We start from the raw sequence: 23,732 nt of genomic DNA on the forward strand, positions 1-23,732 counted from the left end.
AAAACCTACAGAGATGAGGCCGCAGAAGTGACAGCACACTACAAGGTAGCATCTGAACGAAGACAGTCCTGTAAGGTTTGCTGTGTGTAACCCCTTACTCCCAAGCCTCTGGTCTCAACACAAGTGAAAATGGGCCAAGAGAGAAGTTTCATTCTACTTACTATGCTTCCCTGAGCTATTTTGTTTCAGGCTGTGCCTCATGGCTCAGGCCTGTTCCAGTAACGTCTCTGAATTTCACTTTGTCCTTTGGCCCTTTGCTAGGAGAGTCAGAGGGAAACAACCGAACACCTTCCTGCTCAACAGACCAGAGCATTTCAGCCTGCCATTTAAATATGGATTCGGAGAACACGATGGGAACAGCAAGAGTGATGGAAAAATGGCATGTAAGTCATTATTTAACAGCAAAAGTCTAAGTTAGCAAGCCACCAGCCTGGAAAACCTCTGTTCTAGGGACCTCACAGTGCAGATGGAGAGAAGTTGTTCTCTCCGAACAGGAGAGCAGCCCTCCGGTTGCTTGTTCAGCCCCCAGAGCAATCTTTTTGTACATATCCACTTTTTGACGAGCTCTCCGCTTAAGAGGGAGTAGATCATTCAGACCGTGCAGTACAACGAAGGAAGAAATCTCCTCCTTTAAAAAGTTCTTTTCAAAAGAGTCTGATTTCAAGCCAAGTATTGCTAATTTAGGAATGTCTTCACAATTAGAATACAAACAGATGAAGCCCAGTAATAAAATGCAAGAGACAAAGCAAAATTTACCCAGAAGTAGGCATTTTCCTAACATCACTGGCAGTTTCAGACTAAACAATTTCTGTAACCAAAGGCAATGTTTTTTTGTCACTAATCCAAAATGGGTATAGCTTTGTAAAGGTGCTTTAGGTTACTTCCGCCATGTAAGACAACACACCGCTATTCTATGTAATTTACAGTTTTCCCTCTCTTCCTTTTGGTTCTTATGAAATCCCAAATTCTGTTTTGTAACTTACAATGAATGGATATAAAATTATACCAACGTTATCACTTCAGAGAGGTAATAAGATCCCAGTGCTATAAAAGCCCATTTTTAAAGAGTGCACATTTTGCAGCGCTGTACATACGCACACCGCTTGTTTCCGTAATTTAGCCCTTTGTAAGTATTGCACCTTGCTAATAAGGCTACCATCTATTTTCTCTTCAGTAACAGTACTGATACTCTTTTAACACTAAAAAAAACACACCAAGACAGCATCATCTGTGGCTTAAAAGCACGATATCCTCAAGTTTTTAGGTAAAATTACTTATTTTCTTGCATACTCAGAACTCTGTGCCTCCAGCTCCCCGGAGGAGTGCTGAGCGCACAGGGGATACAGGTGGGACGACACACATTTCTGCTTCTCATGCATTTTTTTCTGATGTGCTCAAATAAGTCCCGTTGAGCTTGATGGCAAATAGACACCTCTACATAACTAAGAAATGCTTTCACGTGTTAAAATGCTCAATTAAATGTTTCTTCTTTCTCGCGTTCCCTTTACAATGCAAAAAAATAAAATCCAAGAGTCCTCTAAATTCATCTCATCTCCTACACGCACAGTACGAATCGCGTAAAATCAGAAAAAGATTGTCTTACAAAGTGCATATTTTGCTCAAAGCCGTATGAACATCAGCTCCTTCCGCGGCCTGATTTCAGAAAACCACAAGCCTGGCTTTAGGAAGAGGGAGCAGCACATCCCCTCGCCAAAGCGAGCGCAGGAGGCTAAAGGCTTCCTTGAGCGCCTCGGTGGTGCTGAGCTTGCGTTTGGGACCGGGCAGCCCCTGTCTGCGCAGCCAGCCCAGCCCTGCCCTGGGGATCACGGGCAGCCCTGCCACGAGACATCGCCTGGCGTCAGTGCCACAGCTCCTACAGGTAAGTAGCGACACCCAAAGTCCTGACGTCGAGTGGGATTCACACGTTTAGGTCCCAATACTGAAGATTTTGGTGTGCATTTTTATTCACTTCAGTATATTTAAGAATTTGCAGAAAGAAGGCCCGGGACAACAGAAAAAGATTTGATAGGAAAAATTATTACAGACAAAAAAATAATCCTGTATAAATAAGGAAAACATTGAGAACTTGCATATGTATTCTTTTAAAATACTGGTTAACATGGTTCGGTAAGACCTTGGGGTGACTGAAGCTGATGCCTTTGCAGATATGAAGAGTTTGGTGGTGGCATTGTTTCTTTTAATTTCATGTAGAAATTAGCACTATGCACAGTGGAGCACTCAGTACCTCTGGGATATCATGCTAGTGTACGATTTTTTTGCTTGCTGAAGTGATTTGGTAAGTAATTCCATTACAGACAAAGTATGCTTTGACCAAGCAGCTACATGAACAAGAACCCTTTATATTTACAGCAGATTTTGAAAAGATTTATACAAATGTATAGATTTATAGTACATTTAGGATATGGTTCAAACTCACTTTCTGTATTTTTGTATCAGCTAAAATGTCTGGTTTGTGTTTGGACCTTCATAAGCTATAGTGCTGAGTGAGATCACATTCACCAATTAATGCTTCCTTCCAAGCATTAATAATATATTAATAATTCAAGTAGTGACATATTGCTCTTCAGATTTTGCCTAGAATAGAAAAAAAAGAAATTAAATTCTTACCCATCTTCCATTCAAATAAAACTACACCTTGCCTTGACAACCCTCCTATGCTCCCTGAGGAAATCTGCATTAACCTTATCTTTTTTTTTTGTTTTGTTAGTCTTCCCAAGGCATTTTGTATAAACATTTTAGTAACGTCTGTTTATCTGAACATTACACATTACATGCTAATGGCTGGAGGGCATAACACGGTAAGATAAAGACTGGGAGGTCAATCATACATTTTCGAAGAGGACTGGTTTCAAATGCAAGTAAGAAAACCTGGCCTTCCCGTTTGGCAAAGACGGCAAACACATTCAAACATGTCAGCATCCCTCCTTGGCAAGGAACTACATCAAGAAGTTTAATTTAATATCGAAACCCTGCCCCGTTAGTCTAATATTTTGTACAGTCCAAAGTAACAGAAAAGCTGAAATAGTGTCTGTGTTGCTAAATTAATTTCTATCGAGGGTATTGCAGATATCTCACGTTTACATTCAAACACTGAAGGAAAAAAGAATCTTGGCATTAAGATGTGTTAAAAAAGCAAAACACTAGCTCGTTACTGAATTTATCCATTCCCTTACATTTCAAATGGATTCTTGCTGTTAGTATAAGCAAGAACAGGAGCAACAAGTAGTTTATTTTTCATGGTGCCATCAGAAACAGACCCTGTTTTCAGGGTCTTTTGGGATTGTTACGCAAAATGGCCTGCGTGAAGCCGAAAGCAGACAGGTAGTGCTTTTCATATCGAGCTACAAACTCAGGAAGTTGCAAGCTGAAGATCCTTTGTATCTTGCGTTTGGACAGAAGCGAGATCGCTGTCTACGCGGAAGCACTGTAGTCCAAGATGGAGAAAAGCCTTCAAGAGGGCACTATCAGCTCCCGCGGCACACTGGCAGCCCTGAGGAAGTTTTTCAAGGTCAAGCAGACGCAGCCAAGGGCTGCTTCCATCTAGCAGACACAGAATGCATTCAAACCGTCAGCTTGATTAGTTTCTGCTAATGACTTACTCTCTTAATTATGTTGCTAAAGGTGTCATAAAAGTCTCCTACTCACACTGGAACAACAACTCCACTACGCTGCTTTGCAGCAGCCCCATTTTCCACCAGCAAAACCCTGACAGATGCAGGTTAGATCCAGCACTCTGCCAGGTCCCAGTTCCAGTGCTACCACCTACAGGAAGATTGATAACGTGTCAATAGACGACAAAGATGAGACTCCACAAACACTTCCTGATCAAAGTAGTTGAAGAAAAGGAGCAGCACACCATCTCCCTACAGATGACTGAAATTTATACCGACAGAAACAAGCCTCTCTTGCAACCTGCTGTATCTCTACACATGGCCAGCAAGCTTTTTATGTCTTGCCTTCTTCCCGAGATGGTTTCTCAACATATGACAGAGAGAGGATGAAAGAAATGACTTTGTGTGCCACACTTTCAGATGGGTCTGCCTGTCCTGCGGTCTGGGCAGGGCCACTCTACCTGGTCCCAGAAAACCATTCAGACCATCTTACTGGGTCCCAGCTCACAGCAAGACACAGAAAACCACTCAGACTGTCTTACTGGGTCAGGATGAATGAAAAAAGCCAAATGCAGCGACAAGGAAGTACACGTTGGACCATGACATGGAGCCAGAACCCGTTCTTAAACACAGGTTCTGCAAGAACTTGTTGCTAAAGCTTTGCCTTCCGATGTGTTCCTACCTCTTTGTTACCTTACACAGCGAAGGGGAGAAGGAACGAGGAAAGTAGGTGATGGAGAAGGGCTGCGAGGAAACCACGTATCATCAGAAAGCCGGTGTTCATGCCATGCTAACGATGTGGGTAAGGTAACCCAGCGGGAAGGCTTTCTGCTCAGCGCGGTCACACAAGCAGGCCCGGCAGCTCTGGCTCACACGACGATGGGTACCTGCTAAGGGATGACGGGCACTGCTGACAAGTGCAAACCTGCACGTCGCTTTGTGGAAGAGTTTTTGCTCACTTTGCATCCAGTGTATCCTTTTACACTTGTGCAAGGCACTAGAGAATCAGGCACATTGGGGTGGAAACAAATTTTTATGAGTAAGATGATCGGAGCTCGGAATGTCCAACAGCTGCTATTTCCTATAGGAACACAATCACGTTTTAAAACTGCATTTCTTCGAACATCTCCTTTTCCAGATGCTTTTGTTTGTTTAGGGGTAGAATAAATGGGGACATGAGAAACAGCTTTGTTCTAGGAAGAGAAATCCTGAAGAAAAGTATTTGGGAGTTACGCTGTTGACAGCCACTCTGCTACTGATGCCGACAGTCTCTGTAACCAGCATCACTGGCAGCAAGCGGCTAAAACTAGCAGAATTAATCCTCCCACTTGTGTATCTCAGAGGGAGGTTCTGGCTCTTGCCATCAACGCGCACGTGTCCAACCACCTGCACCACACAGACACTGCATAACGAGCTCTGGCCGTTCCTCCCGTCTTTGGGAGGTCAGAAAGAATGACCTATAAACTGCAAATAATTAGAAAATAGGGGAAGTGGTGTGCCCTGATGGCGCTAAACAAGCAAAGCATTCAAGCTAGCCCCTTCTTGGGAAACAAAGAGATCAAACTCTTTCTGGAAGGACTGTGCAGAACTGTGACATGAACCAGGCATTAGCAGGACAACAATACCGCGTGAAACAACACCGAAGCAATATACTAAAAAATGGAAGAAGTTATTTCGGAGCGTGCTCTGCGATGCCAAGACAGAGAAAGGCTTTGCTGATGTTTCTGGTCTTGCTGGCTGTGTTAAGAAGGCGAAGGGGATCTTCGCGGATGCCGGAGCGCAGTCAGCTGGGTGCCTGGGTGCCCTGAAGCAACCCGAGTCTGAAGCCTGAAGCAGCTCAAGAGGGCTGTGCCATCTCCCTAGCTCAGGCCATGAGCGAGACACGTTAACCAAAATGCCACAGCCAAAAGGTGCAGAACTGATTTAATATAAACTCTGCTGATTAAAGTTTGTGTAAAAATACTGAAAATTTAATTTTGTCCTGGCAAAATTTATGCTGGATTGAGTATTTCCTGTCCTCTGCTTGTTAACACAAACTTTCTATCACGATGGATGGTTTGCAGCTCTTGTGCCTCTACGTAATCCATAGCAAATCTGTACCAGAGGGCGCTCTGGTCTGGCACGAAAACCAATCTTCTGTGCAGAAATCTATAAAGAATAATCTTACTACAATAATTCGTAAAGTGCCCTCAGGAAAGGTGCTCGTGATGCCTTGACATTACGGAACCAACATACAATCTAACACATTATTTTTACAAAATCCTCCAAAGCAAAAAGGCAAAACACAAAAGGAAGGGAACAACAAATATATAAGCAAATACTGTTAAGTCTTACAATAGTCTAATTAACTATGAAACATTTTATAATTAGTCTTGCAGGGCTGTAAGAATAGGGGGAAAATTGGCAGGAGTATCTTTGAAAAGGCCCAGATTTTGTAAGTACTACCACAGTAAATACAGAAACAGCAAGTTCAGTGTTTGAAGACGAAATTTGAGACTATGAATTACTACGAGGCATTTTACTACAGACATTGAAAAAATACAACATACAAAGAAACCCCACGAGCCACATTTTGCTGAGGAAAAAAGATGATAAAACAGTGGCTATGTATACCCAGTGACATTAACCGTCTGGTTTTAGATTTATAAAGAAAACAATCTTTCTCATCCCTGTTGATCCCAGATATGCATATATATATATGTATATATATAGGTGCATATATATACACATACATACACACATACATACATGTATATATTTCAGGGTCTAACTAGATTTCTATTTCCTCTTTTTTTTTTTTAAATAAGAGAACACAATTGGGCTCAAAAAAATCAAGAAATTGTGTGCATGCAAGCATATCCTGCTGCTTGTGCATGTAAATTACACAATTTGTAAACAACTGCAGAAATAGCATGTTCAAATTAGGCAGCTGATTGCCCAATTAACTTGCTTAAAAAAAAAATCAGACGATAACCATCAGTAGCTCCTATTATATATTTACTTCTCAGCATCACTTTGCTGAATTCATAGCACATATCCTCAACAGCTGCGTCGTTATTTTGTGCTTTAACACAGGCATAAGCAGCAGTGCTTGCTCAATAAAGTACCAAATGAACTTTGGACCAGATTTTAGAAAGCTGTTTAGATACTCAGAGTCCTTATCCCAGGGAGGATGAGGCAGATTAGACAATTTAAAGAAATTAAAAAAAAAAACTGGTCTCATTTCAAATGGTATGAAAAGAAATCCAGAAATTTTGGGCCTCTATACCTCTATTAAGAGGCAAAGTTTTGCTTTTTTTTTTTTAAGGTGTCTTGTTTTGTTTAACAGGCAAGCATTACTTAACAGTATACATTCACATCCTAGTAAATCCTCACTTTATTTTTGTATTAAAATAATTGTCAATTAATTCCACATACGTTGAGACAGAACACAGCTTTCCACATTCAGGTGCATACTTCCTAATGGACAGAGAAACTCTATCCAAGTACTGCGAGTACAGAAATTTGTTAATGTGTATACTGAAATGAGTTAAGAAATGGACTTTTACCATAAATATGTTGCTCCTTTGCTGTTGTACTCCTTTTTCTGAGATGATGTTGTGGACAGGGGGTATTTTCTTTGCCATTTTTTTTGCGCAAAATAAATTTTAGCAACTTTAATAGGTGGAAAAAAAAAACACGTTGAGCAAACCATTACCTCAACAACAATCTCTCAAATATGAGAAAAGGAAGCAAGAGCGGAACTGCTGGGCTGGATCATGTCCCTGAATAGGTATTTTATGTAATCCTAGTGGCTGCATTCACCAGTTCGCTACAGGCTTTTTTGCAGCAACAGATGTGCTGGTCCAACTGTCAGTCCTCCCTAGGAAGAGGGAGAGCGGTAAGAAAAGCTACTGGACCCCCATTATATTCTCATGAGTTTCAATCGAGCATCACTGAATTTCTTCCCTCCACTTCTGTGGTGACGGTATCTGCTGGTGACTTTCCATCGCTGCTTTTCTTCCTCCAGAGATCGAAATCCAATTTGGTACTTGAATTACTTTGTTCCACTCCACTGGTCTGTGCCTGGTTTAAAAATCTTCCAGGAGCACTGCTTGTCCTTCTTGAAAATTCAGGCTTTTGTTTTTCTCCTATAAACAAACAAACAAAAATCCCAACTCCTCCCCATAGCCCCTTTCCAAAAATATAATATAATCATGATTATTCGTATCAGGAGAATTAGTTAGCAGTCTCCAGGCTTAGTACAGCTTTTGCTGAGTGAACTGTAGCTTATAGGACTCTGAAGTGTTTATTAGAAAGCTTTCAAAAAGAGATCTTCATTTCAGGAAAAGAAAAATTGTTCAGTTTAGCAAATACACATGTTCATAGCAAAGAGACTAAAATGGTTAAAAATGATCGTAAGGAGCAAGTAGCTCAAAGAGTTAGCAAAAAATTAACTTTTTCCTTTTTTTTTTTTTTTTAACAGAAAAACACTAATAGCTGCTCTGGTTTCGATACTTAGTAAGACAGATTTTTGTGATATGTTCTTGTTTTTGCTTTTTATTTATTTTTTGCTCTATTGCTCCACACAGGTTTTGATTAGTGCTTCTCCTTGGCTACAAGTGCTTCACTTTGAGATACAAAGCTCTCGTTTTAAAAAAAAATAAAAAAAAAATCAAAACAAAACAAAACGAAAACCAAAAAAACCCAACACCACATCACTGGAGGGAAACCGGGAAGTGATACAGTGCAGCTGTAGCGATCTGGTCCTGCTGTTGTCCTCCCCCATCCCCAAATCCTCTGCAGAATTTCACTCGTTAGTCGATGAACCTTTGGCAGGCCTTCTTCCACCGGCAGGCAGTACACCACATATCTCTGTTCTCCATCCCATAGACCTTTCGACACTTTTTCCCCTCCCCTCTGGGCTTCCTGTTGGAGAGAAAGGGAAGCTCGTTAACGTGATGTTTTTGTAGCTTTGCTTTACCACCCCCAGACCAGGACAAACGAGCTAAACGGAGCGCAGAAGGGCGAGGAACCCCAGCGTTTCACAGAGATTTGGGGGTGTTTGCGAGGTGACCAGGAACTGGTGAAGCTGGCAGAGACATGGCTGCAGTCTGTGGCAGCTGCTGAGCCTGCTCCTGATCCCAGCAATACACAGGCTGAGCTTGATCTAGAAACGTGTTACTTTAGCCACACGAAGTGCCAAGGCGTAAGGGATAACCCCAGCTGCTCTGCAGCACAGCCCAGGTCACATCAGACACGGGCGCTCTTTGGTACAAATACTTTGCATAGCTCCGAGCGGCAGACCTTGACTACGAGCAGGCAGCAGCTATGCAAAGGAGAAGAAAAGCTACAAGCTCTGAAGGTTTTAAGTCCTTGCTGCATGGTTTACTGAGGCTGATAGATCAAAGAACACCAAGGTGATTAAAAACAAGTTTCAACCCTTGCCCTCAGCAGCAAGGCGTTCACGTGTGCTCCTTCTCCTTCCTCCCCAAAGCCAGCCAGGCAGGCGGTACCGGCCTCTAACGACTGTCATGTGTTCCATCCTGCAACATACTCAGAGTTCACACCAGAAGTTCTGAAAATGATCAAAGTAATTGCTAAAATGGAACTTTCCTATTCAACTTGTAGCAAACCTGAGGAGCGATGCTACAAGGAGAGACCCAGTGCTCATTACAGCAATGCCATCTGCCCTGGCATCCTTAAACCAAGTAAGTTTACAGATAAAATTGTTTAATACCTGTATTAAATACTGCATGGCATACATGGGAATTGCCTGGTGATTACTCTCTTGCATACATACGCATTGTTTTATTATTGAACATTTATTAGTGGTCACAACCCATGAATTGGGAAGATCCCAAGTTTGGTTCAGAGCACGTGCAATGATCTGAGAGTCATGAAGAAATCGAAAAGCTTAAAATCTTCCTTTTAGTCTTTGGTTTCTTTTTAGGGTACAGTCACCTTCTAGGACTGAGAGATGAAGCGTTTCTTTACTAGAAGAAATCTAGCATTACAGTTGAATTTTTAACATAACTTTTTGAATGCTTTTTTTTTTTTTTTTTTTTTAAAGCAGACTCCAGTCAAACATCATCTTTAATGGAAGTGAACGTAGCTCACATCTAGGAAGACAAGGCATAAAGCTCCGCTTTATCTAATTTATTGTAAGATATACTTTTATACATGTTTTTAACTGGAGTCAAATACCATACTGAACGAATGGTGACGAACACACAAGAGAGCCCAGCCTTTCAGGAAAAAAAGCAAAGCCATGTAATGAAGTTCAGGATGCTTCAACTGGAACAGTGGGTCTGCGAAACATTGATTTACAGCAGAATTTAGATCTGCATCTGAACTCCAGATTCATCTGGCATAAGGCCTGCAGTTGTGCTTCACAGTCTGCACTTTTCATTTCTTGACAACTCATTTTCCCCCACAACCTTACTTTTGATGCTAATGAAAAGCATAATAGGTCTAGAAGGGTTATCCTGAAGTATTTTAGCGAGAAGCTGCCTGACAACTGCAATCACAGTTGGTGCTGTAGTTTTTCTGTTTCTCTGGCCACTGACATCTTATTTACTAAATAACCTCCAAGTTGTGAAGCTGCTGGTCTGTCAGCAGGAGCTAACGGTCCCGTACCTCAAGCCAAATGCTACTCTAGGCGGTGATGAAAGAACTGTGTGGGACTGTTTCTGCTCTCCACTCCCTGCAGGACGATTATGAGTTGGTGAGACCTGTCAATACAGACAAAAAAGCTGCTTATGAACTGCATACAGGCACGAATGCAATACAAACACACCTTTAAGTCTTTGGCAATCAAACCGCTGCTGTTTGTCACAGGTAAATAGAACTATTCCCAGAAAATGTAATTAATGATACGTGGCGGCAAAGACACCCGGGAAAGGTTAGTGTATAACACAGAAACACAAATAAGCTGGAGGTCTCTGTACAAACACGTCCATTTTGCATTAGGTACATATTAGCTCCACTTCATTTTTCTGTGCTTCTAGCCATCCCAGCAGAGTAAACTGAAATACAGATCGCCATCACTTCAGGTTTTGGGAAATACAGAAAATGCATGCATTCATTTTTAAGAACTCTGAATGGCTCTTACTAAAGCTTTCTCCAATGTAAGCAGAGAAAATACCTGGAAAAACAAACTCCAGGCTGTGCTAAGATGAATACCAGCAACCCCTTATGAAACGAAGGGATTTTGCATGCTGTTCTGTCTGTGACCTTGCACTGTTTGTGGATTCAGCCTTGGAGAAGGGGCTTTGCTGCAGGCAGTTACAATGCAGCCCCCCAGGTTTCGATGGGGGCACAAGTCAGCCCGTCTGATCCAGGCTGCTAGCAAGCCGTACTGAATTATTTCCTTTATTCTGCACTGTAAACCTTCCCAGCAGGTTTCCTCTTCTATGAATGCTCCTGAGTGCACGGCGTAGTTTGGTCTTCTGAGACTTCACAAATAAACGTGCTGCAGGAGCCTGGGAGTTGGGGCCATAATTCAAGTAGCCAGATGCCATAAAGCCTGGCCTTAAATAATTCCTTGATTATTTACAGCTAGGGACTTATTTTGCTCCTGGGTGAATGCCCCAACCACCTACATCTAAAATGAGAAAAAAATGGCACTTTTGAACAATTCCATTTTGATATGTACAGAATGCAGCAAGCTTCATCAGGTGCACACAGTCGCTGCCTACTGCATCTAGTAATTGCAGATATTGTCATAGCTCCTTGTATAACCACGACTTTTTGCTCCTGCTCTCCTCAAGTCTCGTAATATCTGTCTGGAAGAACTGACCTGATTTGAGAGTAGTTATTGAATGTGCTTTGAGCATTAGTCTATTTTACAGCTATTGCACAGTAGCAAAAATCTATTAGAGCAGACACCCTTTCAAATTTCACTTTTGGCTGGCGCCTACAGAAATTTCTGATTTAAGTGCATGTGCAGCTCACACTGCACAGGTTTAAGCCATTACCAATATAGTATTTCATATCTCAAAAAATTAAATAGATTTCCTCTCTCCACCTGCTTACCGTAACTCAAGTTTTATACAACCAGAGGCTACCCTAGGTCCTTCTGTCCTATCAGTCCTCACTTCTGAGTGCTGCCTGTTGGTTACTACATGCTGCCTCCCCCATAAGCTAGGGGTTATCCAAATTGCCTTTCTCATAAATACAGACTTGCATTTTGCACAACTGAAACACACCTGGTCTTAAGGGCCCCACTTCACAACTGGAATACACATGATTATGTATGGAGTATTCATGACTATCTTGCCTTTTTGTCAGTCTTTCTCCATTAGCAGTGACTTTATATTTTCACTTCCAAAAATGCCCAAAAGCACCAGCCCCAGTGTGGAGGTGATGCTGGCTGAGTGGACTCCCAGCAGACCACTGCTTCTTGAGATCTGACAGCCAGATCTTAGTTCACTTAGTATGTGCTGCGTTGGCACTATGCATTTTCAGTTGAGATACCTGCTGCCTTTCAAAATCTACACGTTAGACTTCTGCAGTTGTCTTTAAACAGAAAAATGTCATCTCCGTCAAGATCGGTGTGGGGTTTCTTCGGCAAATCGAGCTTTATGTAAAATCACGCAGATTGACATTAACTTTCTATCCTTTATTAATCACTTCTCTTGTTTAATCAGAGAATGATTGAAACGTTGAAAACATTTCCTTGTTTTCGTATTGGCAAAGCAGTAACACTTCTCTGTTCTTTGGCACTGGTTTTTAAGTATCACTGCTAACTGGTACTCAGTGTATTTCTTGGCTATCGTTGAAGAGAGAAGCATTCTGAAGGCCTCCTGTGATACAAGCACATTATCCCAATTGTTTCCAAACACAGAACAGATTCGAGCAGCAATTACAACGTGCAGACAGCCTCCCCCAGCTCTCCAAGGAGGGTCTCATCACTGTGGTTACTATGGATGAGGGCAGCACGGAGGCTAAACTGCACCAAAGTTGGGCTTCAGTGTGTTTCGATATGCTTTGCAGCAGGTACAAACAATACCGGTTAGCGGCACTCGCTTGTACACTGCGCTGAGTGCCAGTTAAGAGCAGGGCCTGAGACCTCAGTCCTTGGAGGCTTTTCAAGTTTGAAGTGCTGTCTGCACAGAGAATTAATGTGAAATGATATTGTTTGTTAGGAGGGAAGACTTGGAGCTTCCAGTTACAGCTCCTAGGGGAAGCTGTAGTTACAGAGAATATCTGTAATTACCCAAATCTTCTCCTGCACAATCTTTTTGGGTCTTATGAGCAGTGAGGTAAGAATCAATATCACCCAGCAGAGACCACAGCAGAGTTCCATAATGCTTTTACAGGACTTCTAGATAAATGTCTAAGGTTAGATGCTGTCAATTCTCCCAAGCCAAAAGCAGTTGCATAATGAATCCCAACTGGTCCAGCTGTATGTACGGGTTGTTCGGAGGTGCTTAGGAAATTGCTGATAAGCACACTCACATTCACAAAGGCCTTTTGGTGCTCCTGCTGAAGACCACCCAAAAGCGAGGGCTTAAAGCAGTTTGTACCGCACCCAAGTTCCTGGGACAGCACACAGGGAGTGTTCAGTGCCATGTGAATTCAGTGCCCACGGGAATGAATGGGGAGACACCAACGATAAGTGTCAAAAATCACCGCCCAAAAAAATATTTTGAAATTTCACCTCTCTCTGAGACTGAACTGCTGACACTCAGGCCTTAGGAAGGAGCCTGTGTCAAACAAGGGCTCAACAGCACTCTCAGGGGCCCAGAACAGAATTGCTCCATCCCAACCTCCCTGATAACGTGAGAAAATTTTTAGACCCGTGTGCTTTTGTAGATCTGTATCTAATTTGTTACTACTCAGTGGTTTGTCGTAGGCCAAAAAGGTATCCCTAAGACATTTTAGAAAATAGCTTGAATAACTATTAGGGGTCAGAGAGAAAGCAATGCCTTGGACTTACTCTCTGAGGTTCCCTTGCTTGCTGCAGACATGCACCTAACCTCAGGGACCAGGTACATACAGAACTGCATGCCTGGTGCTCAGAGCACGAGTTTATGTTATGCTGGCTCTGTCACACAGGTTGCTCGCAAATAAGCCTCGTGTAAGGCAGAGAAAGTCCACTATACCCTAACAGCTTTCCTAAAGGGGTTACTCTCATTGCAAGGGTGGGATCTGATAGGCCGCTGCTTTTATAACGTAATATGTAATTTACTTTGAAACAAACGAAATGCAATTTTCATTTAATATGCAGCTTTTTAGTATCACTGTGCATTTACACCCTCACTTACCATACATAATTTCCCACTGCAGGCAAGCCTTTAATTCTTAAATGATCTCACTGCTGACAGAATATTCAGATGTGTGAACTTAAGTTCTCCCTGCCTCCCTTTTTCTTTTTGCCAAACAGCCTTATAAATGTTATTAGATACAGATATAAAAACAGTTCGTGTGGTTCCCTGAGTGGTTTATAATTCTGCTATCATCACTGCTTCCCCAGGTTTTTGTATTAGGATTATTTTTGAATTGTACTTAAACCAATGATATCTTCACACAATTCTCAGAAAGTGATTTTGCATTTCTTGAATTCTTTTGAGCACTCTCAACTCTACAGCCACAGATCGACGTCGTAGCTCGAGCCGGTAAACTCGACACATACATGTCTAATCCTGTCCTCTTAAGTGTCTGATTTACAATGTGGCTAATTGCACTTTTAGATTCCCAACACTGCTGGCACCAATTTCTGCTACTCCACAGAAGGAGCCAGATTTGTAATTGCTCTGTATCAACCCCATTGTTGTGAAATTAAATACTTGAGGAACTTTATGGATAGCATGCTCTGTCAAGGCGCTCGTGTTCAAATTGTTGCCAGCGTGATGTCTTTCACTGTTAGTTGTTCCTTGATGGAATTTAATAAATATTCATTGGCAGAGTGCAATGTAATTGATTCAGCCACTTTCATTTTTTATCATCCCTGCAGGATACCACAACCTCTGCAGAAAATCTCCAAGATTTGCCAACGGTTGACAGTAAGAAGCTTTGGAGATGCGCTTGGTGAAGAAAAGGGAAGGAAATAGTATCTGTTATCACCATGCCTAATGTTCACTGTCAGGAAGAAAAAAACACTATATGGCTCTTAAATGAGCAATGTGCCTTATGCAATACACTGTAAAAAATCATAAAGTACAATATTAAATGAAATGCTATGATATGAAGTGGGTTTATGATTAGCGAGTAATAATTTATACTGAAAAATGCTTTCCAATAAAAATTAGAATACATTATATGCATATTTATTTCTATTTGTAATACAGAAGAATTTCCATTACTTAAAGGTAGTGATTTACATTTGTTGTTGTTATTCACCATGCGAGGCCCCAGAAACCTAATCCTGTTGAAGCTTTCATAAAGGTTTTTAACTCCCCCTACAGTATTCACACCTATATTGCCTGGTGTTTAGGACTACTGGAAGGTTATGTTTAAGCAAGCATTCCATTTCCATAGTACTGTTCCAAAATTAGGCCTTGCACACTAGCTTTTTTGAAGAAAGGGTCGGAGTTGAACTTGCAATAAATTTAAAAGCTGTCAAACTGCAGTATGTAATAATAGTAAAAAGCAATATGTATTAAATGCATCTTCTGTGCAAAATTAGAGAATTTTCTGCTATCATTAGAGGCTATGTATACGTTGCCTACTAGAATCAGACTTCACACTTCATTTCAGTGTTTCCTTCAGTGGTTTTTGAAATATCCTTCATCTTCAGAGTTCATTTAGATAACAGCCCCACTGCTGGACTCAAATTAGCCTTTTAGCACAACCATCATCTTTCTGGTTTTCCCTCTAGTTTCATGAGCAATCTCCTAGTGGCACAAAAAGAAGCGTACAGTGGCAGGCTGTACACCTGCCAGAATGCACTTTTGTAAGTGTATAGTTTAAAAAACATATACTTTTGATCCAGTTCTCTGCTTGTAGGTACTGTTGCAAAAAAAAGTAACTGTCCCGAATTCAACATACTGGCAAGAATGCTACAATCATGTAAATCATGTAAGCAAACTGGGGTATATATTAAATTCATTTATTTCCTGTAACTGTTACATCAAATTTACTATTATTATGAGACACTGTAAAACAACATAAAAAGTTCTAAAAACATTTTTTTTTTGTCATTCACTTACTGGAATGCCGGTGAAGGTAACTGGAGGCGACTGCCAAGAGATGCTAAAGCTACTGCCATTAGGAGTGAATTTTGTTGACCCTGGAATGTTCACCGGAGGAGTGGCCTGTTTGAAAAGAAAATATTATTCCAGTAAAAGAACCATTCCTCTTCCAAAGCATTTCAAGGGATCTTTCACTCCTCAAAACTGTAAATCTGCAAGAGGGGAAAAAAATTTCATCGTGCTGACAGTGACAAGCATTTTACTCTGTTGCTGAGAGGGATAATCACAGATAAGCCAGTAAGGAAGGAACATGTTTATACACCACTGTTCTTAAAACCTTGTTTAGAGAGAGATGATAGCTCTTGCAAGAATCCACACAGAACTTTTAAAAGCTAGATCTGATAAAAAAAACATGAAATTAAGCACCATATAAAAAAATTATTTAATAACGCTAGCCAGCAGAAAAAAAAAAAAAGTATTAGAAATGATTAACCTTCCCACGGTGATAAACAAGGAAGTATTTAAACTGGTAGCAGCTGGTTTAAACAACGGAAGATTGCCTGGAGAGTGTTTTTGGACAACAGGGTTAACAGTAAGGGTTGGCCATTTTCCGTTCATCAGATGAATGTTCCTAAGAATCAACATAATTAAAACAGCCTTTCTTATTAAAAACAAGGAGCTGAAAATCATCCTTGGGATTCAGTAACAGCTAAAGCAAATATCTGAAGGACTCTTACAGTCCTGGGAACTCTTACTTTCTTTCTATCCGGGTTGTAACACCCAGTAATACCCTGGTTTGTAGTCCCCAGTAATTACAGCTTACAACTGTTCAGTATCTTTCATCTTATATCTTCCTTCATCTTTTCTCACTGGGCTCTGTGTCCTCTGCAATTCCATTCCCCACTATTTTTGAATCCCTGTTTGTTTGACAGAGTCAGGAAATTTGTAACTTTGCACTTACCCTGCTTCGCAGGAGTGCGAGCAACCCCCGTCAACACAGGCTTCCTTTGACTCTTGAGATTCAAGCTTTCATCACAAAAAAGGGCCCCTTGGTTTAAATTTATAAAGAATTTGCTCTTAAAAATGAGCTTTCCTTCTATCTTTCAGTTGCTTGTGCCTTACAAGAGCACAAAGCATTTATTTAAGCAGTATTTATGTTCAAGGCTGCTGGAGTTACCTCACTGCTTCCCTGAACCACGACGCTGAGAAGGAGCGATGACAAACTACAGTCTGATTGTCCCCATTAAAGATAATCTTCAGAGCAAACAAGTGCTGAAGCAATCCCTTGGAGCCTCTCCAAGCAAAAGAAACCAAGACCACTGAATGACTCCATCTACTGCAGCTATGCTCTGCATGCTGCCGAGGCTGCAGACAGCTCAAAGGGAATCAATACAGACACACCACCTTCTCGAGGCAGTACGCGTCTCCTGAGCTCAGTAACATAAAAGCCCCACCGAAAGGCACTGGGAAAAACACAGCAACTCCAGGCGGTACCTGCAGTGCTTTACCACAGCCCTATTTAAACAGGAGTGGGTGAAAATAAAATCATAGCATATCCCGAGTTGGAGGGGACCCACGAGTGTCAGAGTCCAACTCCTGGCTCCACACAGAACCACCCAAAAACCAAACCATGTGTCTGAGAGCATTGTCCAGACACTTCCTGAACTACATCAGGCTTGGTGCTGTGACCATGGCCCTGGGGAGCCTGTCCCAGTGCCCGACCACCCTCTTGGTGAAGAACCTTTCCCTAACACCCAGCCTGACCCTCCCCTGTCCCAGCTCCATGCCGTTCCCTCGGGTCCTGTCGCTGTCCCCAGAGAGCAGAGCTCAGCGCCTGCCCCTCCGCTCCCCTCGTGAGGGAGCTGCAGGCCGCCATGAGGCCTCCCCTCAGCCTGCTCTGCTCTGGGCTGAGCAAACCAAGGGACCTCAGCCGCTCCTCATACGTCTTGCCCTCTAGACCCCTCACCGTATTTGTAGCCCTCCTTTGGACACTCCCTAATAGTTTTATGTCCTTCTTATACTGTGGCACCTCAAACTGCACACAGTGCCTGAGGTGAGACCGCAGAGCAGAGCAGGACAATCCCTTCCCTGGACCGGCTGGCGGTGCTGGGCCTGAGGCACCCCAAGGTATGGTTGGCCCTTTTGGCTACAAGGGCACACTGCGGACTCATACTGAGCTTACCACCAACCAAAACCCTCTGCAGGGCTGAACGCCAGCCCTTGTCCCCCAGCCCATATGTACATCCAGGATTACTCCATCCTAGGTGCAGAATTTGACACTTGCTCTTTAAATTTCATACGATTGGTGATTTCATAGCACTCAAAGTTATCAAGATCTCTCTGCAAGGCATCTCTACCCTGAAGGGAATCAACTGCTCCTCCTAATCTAGTATCATCCACACACTTACTTAGTGTGCACTCAACTCAGGTTACTGTAACTGATGTAACCCCAGTTACTACAACTCTTTGAGCCCAAACCTTCAGCCAATTGTTCACCCACAATACTGTGTATACATCCAGCTATACACTAGAGATTTTGTCCAGAAAGACACTGTAAGAGACAATATCAAAATTTTGTTAGAATCAAAAACCAAATCAAAACCAAACAGAACAACAACAACAACAAAAACAGATCCAAGCCCTTCCCTTTGTCTACTATCGGGTAATCTTGCCACAAAAGCATATTAAGTTAGCGAGGCATGACTTTGCCTTCATGAACCCACACTGGCTTTGAATCATGGCAGCACTCTTGCCAGAAGGAGTTGGAGGCAGCAGGTTGGAAAGTGAGGCAGTGCCTGTGCTCAGCATCCCCTGGGACGTCAGTGCCAGCATGGCTGCTTCCTGAGGGATGCCAGTAAGACCTGCAAGCGGAATCCTAAATGCTGAAAGTACCCACCTGTAGCTACTCTGTAGCTAAATTTAACAGGTACAGGCACTGGTTTCATAATGAAATGTGAAGTATGAAAAGTTTCAAATTGCTTTAATTTGCAGTTTCCTAAAATACTGTGATGCTCAATTCTTTTTTCACAGTGCCTAAATATTTACCTCAGAAATGATGAGATTTAGACAATCAATCACCTTGTTCTTTGGTTCCCATAAGTGCATCTTTGCACTTCAAGCACAGTCCCTTTTTTCAGGCTAACATTTTAGACAATCTTTTCCATCAGGTAAGCAACCATAACATTAAAATGGGTTGAAGAGTTTCTATACCCGTGATTTCACTTCGCTTGGAAATTTCCACCTGATTTCCGATCAAAATATACTTATGGCCAATTTATAATTAGCTACTCTTGTGCTAATGCTCTTCATGGGCAGCAATCCCATCCTCTACCAGATCTTGTTTTGTCAAAGTTCCCAGTCCCTACGCTGGATGGGACCTCTTCATTCTGATCACCTTCTTTCTACCTGTTCCAGCTGAGATCATCATCCTTGAACGCGGGTGACCAGAACCATACTCCGGATCTCAGCTGAAGGCATATAAGGGTCTTGTACAATGGCATAAAAAATATCCATAAGAAATTTATATTTCTTACCTGAGACAACTTATAACTGTTTTTTTTCCCTTCACATCTCCACTGTTGTTGACTCACAGTCATTCTGTGCTTGATTTCCTCCTCTTGTGATTTTCTAACTACCCCAGTTTAGAGCAGAAAAATCTTATTAGTTCCTAAGGTGCAGGACTTTGCATACTCTGCCACTAAATTGCATCCAAAAATGTATTATTTTTAAGATCATCCAGTCATGTAAGCATGATCCACAAATCTCAGTACTGCTGACATCTCCTGAGTTTGTTATTATAGTACTTGTCTAGTATCAAAATGATTTAATGAAAATGCGACCAAGTCCAAATACTGCCTTTTCATACAACTCCACTAATAACATCCTACAGTCCCTTCAAAATAACTCACTGTTTTTCTCCCTTACTTCCCAGCTTCACTCCTACACTAAAATTTATCTCTAGCCTAACAAACACTGCCTATATGATTTAAGATCAAACTCTCCTCAAATCCAGAAGGATTTGTTCTACTGTACTGCTTCTTCTTTGTTGGAAAAAAGCTACCTTCTTTTTTTTCTTGGATCTTAGATTGTTCTAGCATAGTCTTTCTTTGGGGTTTCTCCACTGCAGTTTACTTCATTTGCTGCATTTATCTATATTTCTTCAATTATTGTTCTAGATCTTTCCTCACCCATATGATTGGGTCTGACGAAACAGTCAGGACTTGCCTGATCACTACCCTTTTACTCCTTTCTTACTGCAGGTATTCTGTTTGTCATTTTCCGGTCATACTAGAAATGCAGATTAACAGATCTGTTTAGGATTCCTGCAACCCAACTTTGGATTCTGTATTTTTTTCCTTTTATTAATAGGAATTCTGGGATGAACATTATCCAACCTCCCTTATATAAGTTTCTTGAGCTTTGAATTTTGCCTCTTCACTTCTCCCAATGAAGTAATTTCCACTTTCATGATCTGATTCATATGAAAGATTGTCTTCCTAACTACGTTCCCACTGGATACCTTTTTTTTTTTTTTTTTTTAATTCTGATAAAAAATACAAACTTCATCAAAACTGAAGTTTAGAAATTTTGTACATTGCTCACTCCAGCAAGCAAAATGAATGAATGATAGTGGCATTAAAGATGCTGATGTCACCTTCCCTTCTTTTCCCTTTGACACAACAGATTGGTCATACGAGTGCTTAAATGTTACAAAGGAAAACAGGGTTTAATTCTTCCTCTTTCTGGTCAGAGTTGAATCTCCACCTTCCCTCCCAGAATTGTTTTCTGGCTGGGCTGGAAAGGACTCTAGCACAGGATCCCACTGACCTGTTCCACATAAGCTGATTCCCTGGCAAGGAAAACCTAAACATGACCTGGAGCAGGGACCCCAGTTTCTCACTTTCAACATGAGAATGCCTTTAACAGTAAGCACAGGGTCATTCTGCGTTGATGAAATGAAATATTCAAAATGCAGCAACTTGAAAAGGAGGCATCTGTAAAGCTCAGATACATGCAGGTCGATACCATAGAATACATCAGCCCAATTCCAATTCAAGCAGTTGAAACATCTGAACCATGATTTCCTTAATCAAGTGCTTTACTCAAAGGCTGGAAAAAAAATGGAAAGGGCTGGCATATCCTCTCTCTGCTATATAAAGGAGGATTGAGCAAGTCTTCAAACTGCAGGAAAGAGTGTCATGACTGCCAATGCCAAATGCAATGAGCAGCCAGGACTTGGTGCCTCGCTCTGGGAGAGGCAGGGCTTAAATCAGCCTGAGAAGAAAGCTCTTCTCCTAGCTGGCTTGCCCAGGTTGGTGCACTACCTGATGCAGGTCCTACCTGAGGTGCCAAACTTCCACCCAAGCTTTCCACAGTGCCTGGGAGTCCAAAATAAGCCTGTGGACTCTGGGTAGTTCCCTCTGCCCCTTTAATGGGACTGTTCCAGACAAACAACAAAAGGGCTTCATCTGCACCGTGCTGCATACAAAAGTTATTGCATCTGATAAATTTAACAGAGTTCAGTTCTCTGGTACATATGCAGGTCATGGACCACACCACTTCAAAGCCTTAATTCTTCTTTTCTCATATGGTATCCAGACAAAAAAAATGTCAAATTTTAGTGCACTTTTACAATTAATGCTTTCTGTCTGAACTTAATTGGAAGTTTTTGGAACAGCACTTTGGATCTCATTGGATTTTTGCCATTTGCAAAGAATTACCTTTAAGGGTAGGAGGATACCATATACGCCTTTCCATTTTTCCTGCTCTACTTCCCATATGCAAACTGACATCTCACACCGTACAAATACAGGAAATGAATTGTTCCTGGCATCTGCTGGGTACTTGCCTCCAGACACAGTTTCAGCTCTGCTTGTATGGGTAACACTCTGGGAGGGATTCAGCTGACTGAATGAGATCGCTTACAACACAGGAGGCCATGTTAGAACACGTCACCTTGGCCTTTCCTTACAGTCAGTGGAGAAAGGGATGACAGTCACTGAGTAGTCACTGGAACACAGAGAGCAGCTCTTCTCAACCTGAAGGATATGTGGCTGGATAGATAGTACCCCAAAGTCCACTGCCTGTGGTGGGAGCATGAACAGCTAGCTCAGAAGAGGACATTAGATTTAAATGAGACAAATCTTGCTGGCTGCCCCATAAAACTTTTTAACCCCCTGAAACTAGGCTTGGCTTTTCAGAATCCAAACATAGTGATCAGACATTTGTTTCTACGTTAACGAAGTTAGTATAAGCAGTGGAACTCCCTCTCACTCGCGTTACCTGGTAAGCGTGGTCCGTGTGTACGAGGTAGAGGTTGGTAGGAGCTGAGCGGCTCAGAGGTGTCATCAATTTAGTCTCAGTTTTGGCACAGGAAGTTTCAGGACGGATTGCATCTTGGGTGGGAAACGAAGGAGGAGATGCTAAAGATGGAGAGACTGGGGAAAGACTGCTTAAGCCATCGGCTACTGAGTCCGTGTTGAGCCTGATTTCTGTATAGTAAAAATCCTCCTCTCCATCACTGTAGTCAGACTCTACTACACGTCTGTATCGAGACAAAGAATAATCGATTAAATGAAAGCAGGAATCCTAAGGTGAGTTTTAAGTCCTACATGCATGAGCAAATATATTCGTACTGTTGATAAATTAATATTCCCAGTTTCAACTCTGCCTACTTGATCAGTATTCTGACCACACGGAAGGGGAGAGGAAAGGAAAATCATCTAGTCTGAAGGGAGAAGAAGCAGGAATTAAAATTTTTGTTTTTTCCTCTATGTTATTCTTAACTAATTCTTTGACCTCGGTCTTGATGATTAACTTCTATGCTTCCGCTTAAATATCAGTATTTGCTTCCCATTGCTAACCATTGAAGTTAACAAGAATTGCAAAGCCCTTTAGCTTCATAAATGACAGAGAAACCACAGACGGACATGTCAAGATAACAGGCATGGGCAAGATATATTTTACTAACATAACAGCAAATAATTTGTAATCTTATCATAGGTTTCTTAAATCAAATACAGTTATGGCCATGGTTCACTGTAACTTTCCTTGCCGTAATAGAAAAAGCTGCTCAGGAACAGTGCCACCACGCAGCTCCCTCAGACACAGGCAGAGGAAGGACATGTAAGGGCTGGCTTGCCAGTGCTGGACCTTCTGGTCCTACTCTCCAGATGCAGACTTACTGAAGGGGGAGATACAAGAGGCTTAAATGTCCCTGCATCCCCTGGCACCCCCTGTTGCGTGTTAGAGCACAAGTGCTGGGAGTGAAGCAGCCCAGTCAAAAGCAGCAGTTCCCAACAGGCTACGCGTTATCTCGAAGTCCCAAACCACCACTATTTTATCACATTCCCAAGTCAAATGCTATTCAGATGCAACTCGCAGCTCATACATGCATATTTTTGCCCAATCTTCCCCATGAGAAGCCTGGGAGCCCTGTGGGTCCTCCTGTGCATGCCCACATCGGGGCTGAATGCTGGACTTCTCTTTTTCCAGGCATGCACCCCAAGAGCAGCCCCTAGCTTATTTCTCAGCCTGCTTGTCCATATAACTCCATCTGTGGTCCTCTTGCTATCTTAGTGAACAGAAAGCACAGAGAGCAGGGTTTCAGCACAGTTGAAAGGCTCTGTCAAAAGCACTGTCTGCTGGACCTCATTAAGTTAACCACCAAAAGCGTCTCTCGCCCCAGTAGTTACAAGCTCCAAATTCTAGGGAAGTTCTGCTGTTTACTTTTGCCTGCCCCAGGCCATGAAAAGCATGTCCCAGCAATACACAGGACAAAGAGAAAAATTTATAACGGCATTTATAAAGAGATTTTTTTCTGGTAACCTCACTCTTCAGAACCTCAGTCCAACAGCAACTACTGCCACCTTTGCAAGCCCGCAAGTCTCTCCAGAGCTCCATACCAGACTACACCCTCATGGTCACTTTAATTTTTAAGCACTGTTTAACAGGCTTACACAACAGATATGTTTCCATACATCTC

General features: G+C 42.1%; 1 protein-coding gene across 2 annotated transcripts in view; it reads right to left on the reverse strand.

Moving 5' to 3' along the window:
- Positions 1-7,245: 7,245 nt before the first annotated feature.
- Positions 7,246-23,732, reverse strand: part of ZNF704 (zinc finger protein 704) — an 87,662-nt gene continuing 71,175 nt past the window's right edge. For both annotated transcript variants that reach the window (XM_040546150.1, XM_040546149.1), the window contains exons 6-9: positions 22,031-22,292; positions 15,767-15,871; positions 10,251-10,345; positions 7,246-8,540 (exon numbers count right to left, since the gene is read on the reverse strand). In XM_040546150.1, coding sequence (XP_040402084.1) covers positions 8,429-8,540; positions 10,251-10,345; positions 15,767-15,871; positions 22,031-22,292 — 574 coding nt within the window. In that variant the 3' untranslated portion in view covers positions 7,246-8,428. The remainder of the gene's footprint in view (positions 8,541-10,250; positions 10,346-15,766; positions 15,872-22,030; positions 22,293-23,732) is intronic.

This window comes from Cygnus olor, chromosome 2, assembly GCF_009769625.2.
Source record: "Cygnus olor isolate bCygOlo1 chromosome 2, bCygOlo1.pri.v2, whole genome shotgun sequence".
Classification (NCBI taxonomy): Eukaryota; Metazoa; Chordata; class Aves; order Anseriformes; family Anatidae; genus Cygnus; species Cygnus olor.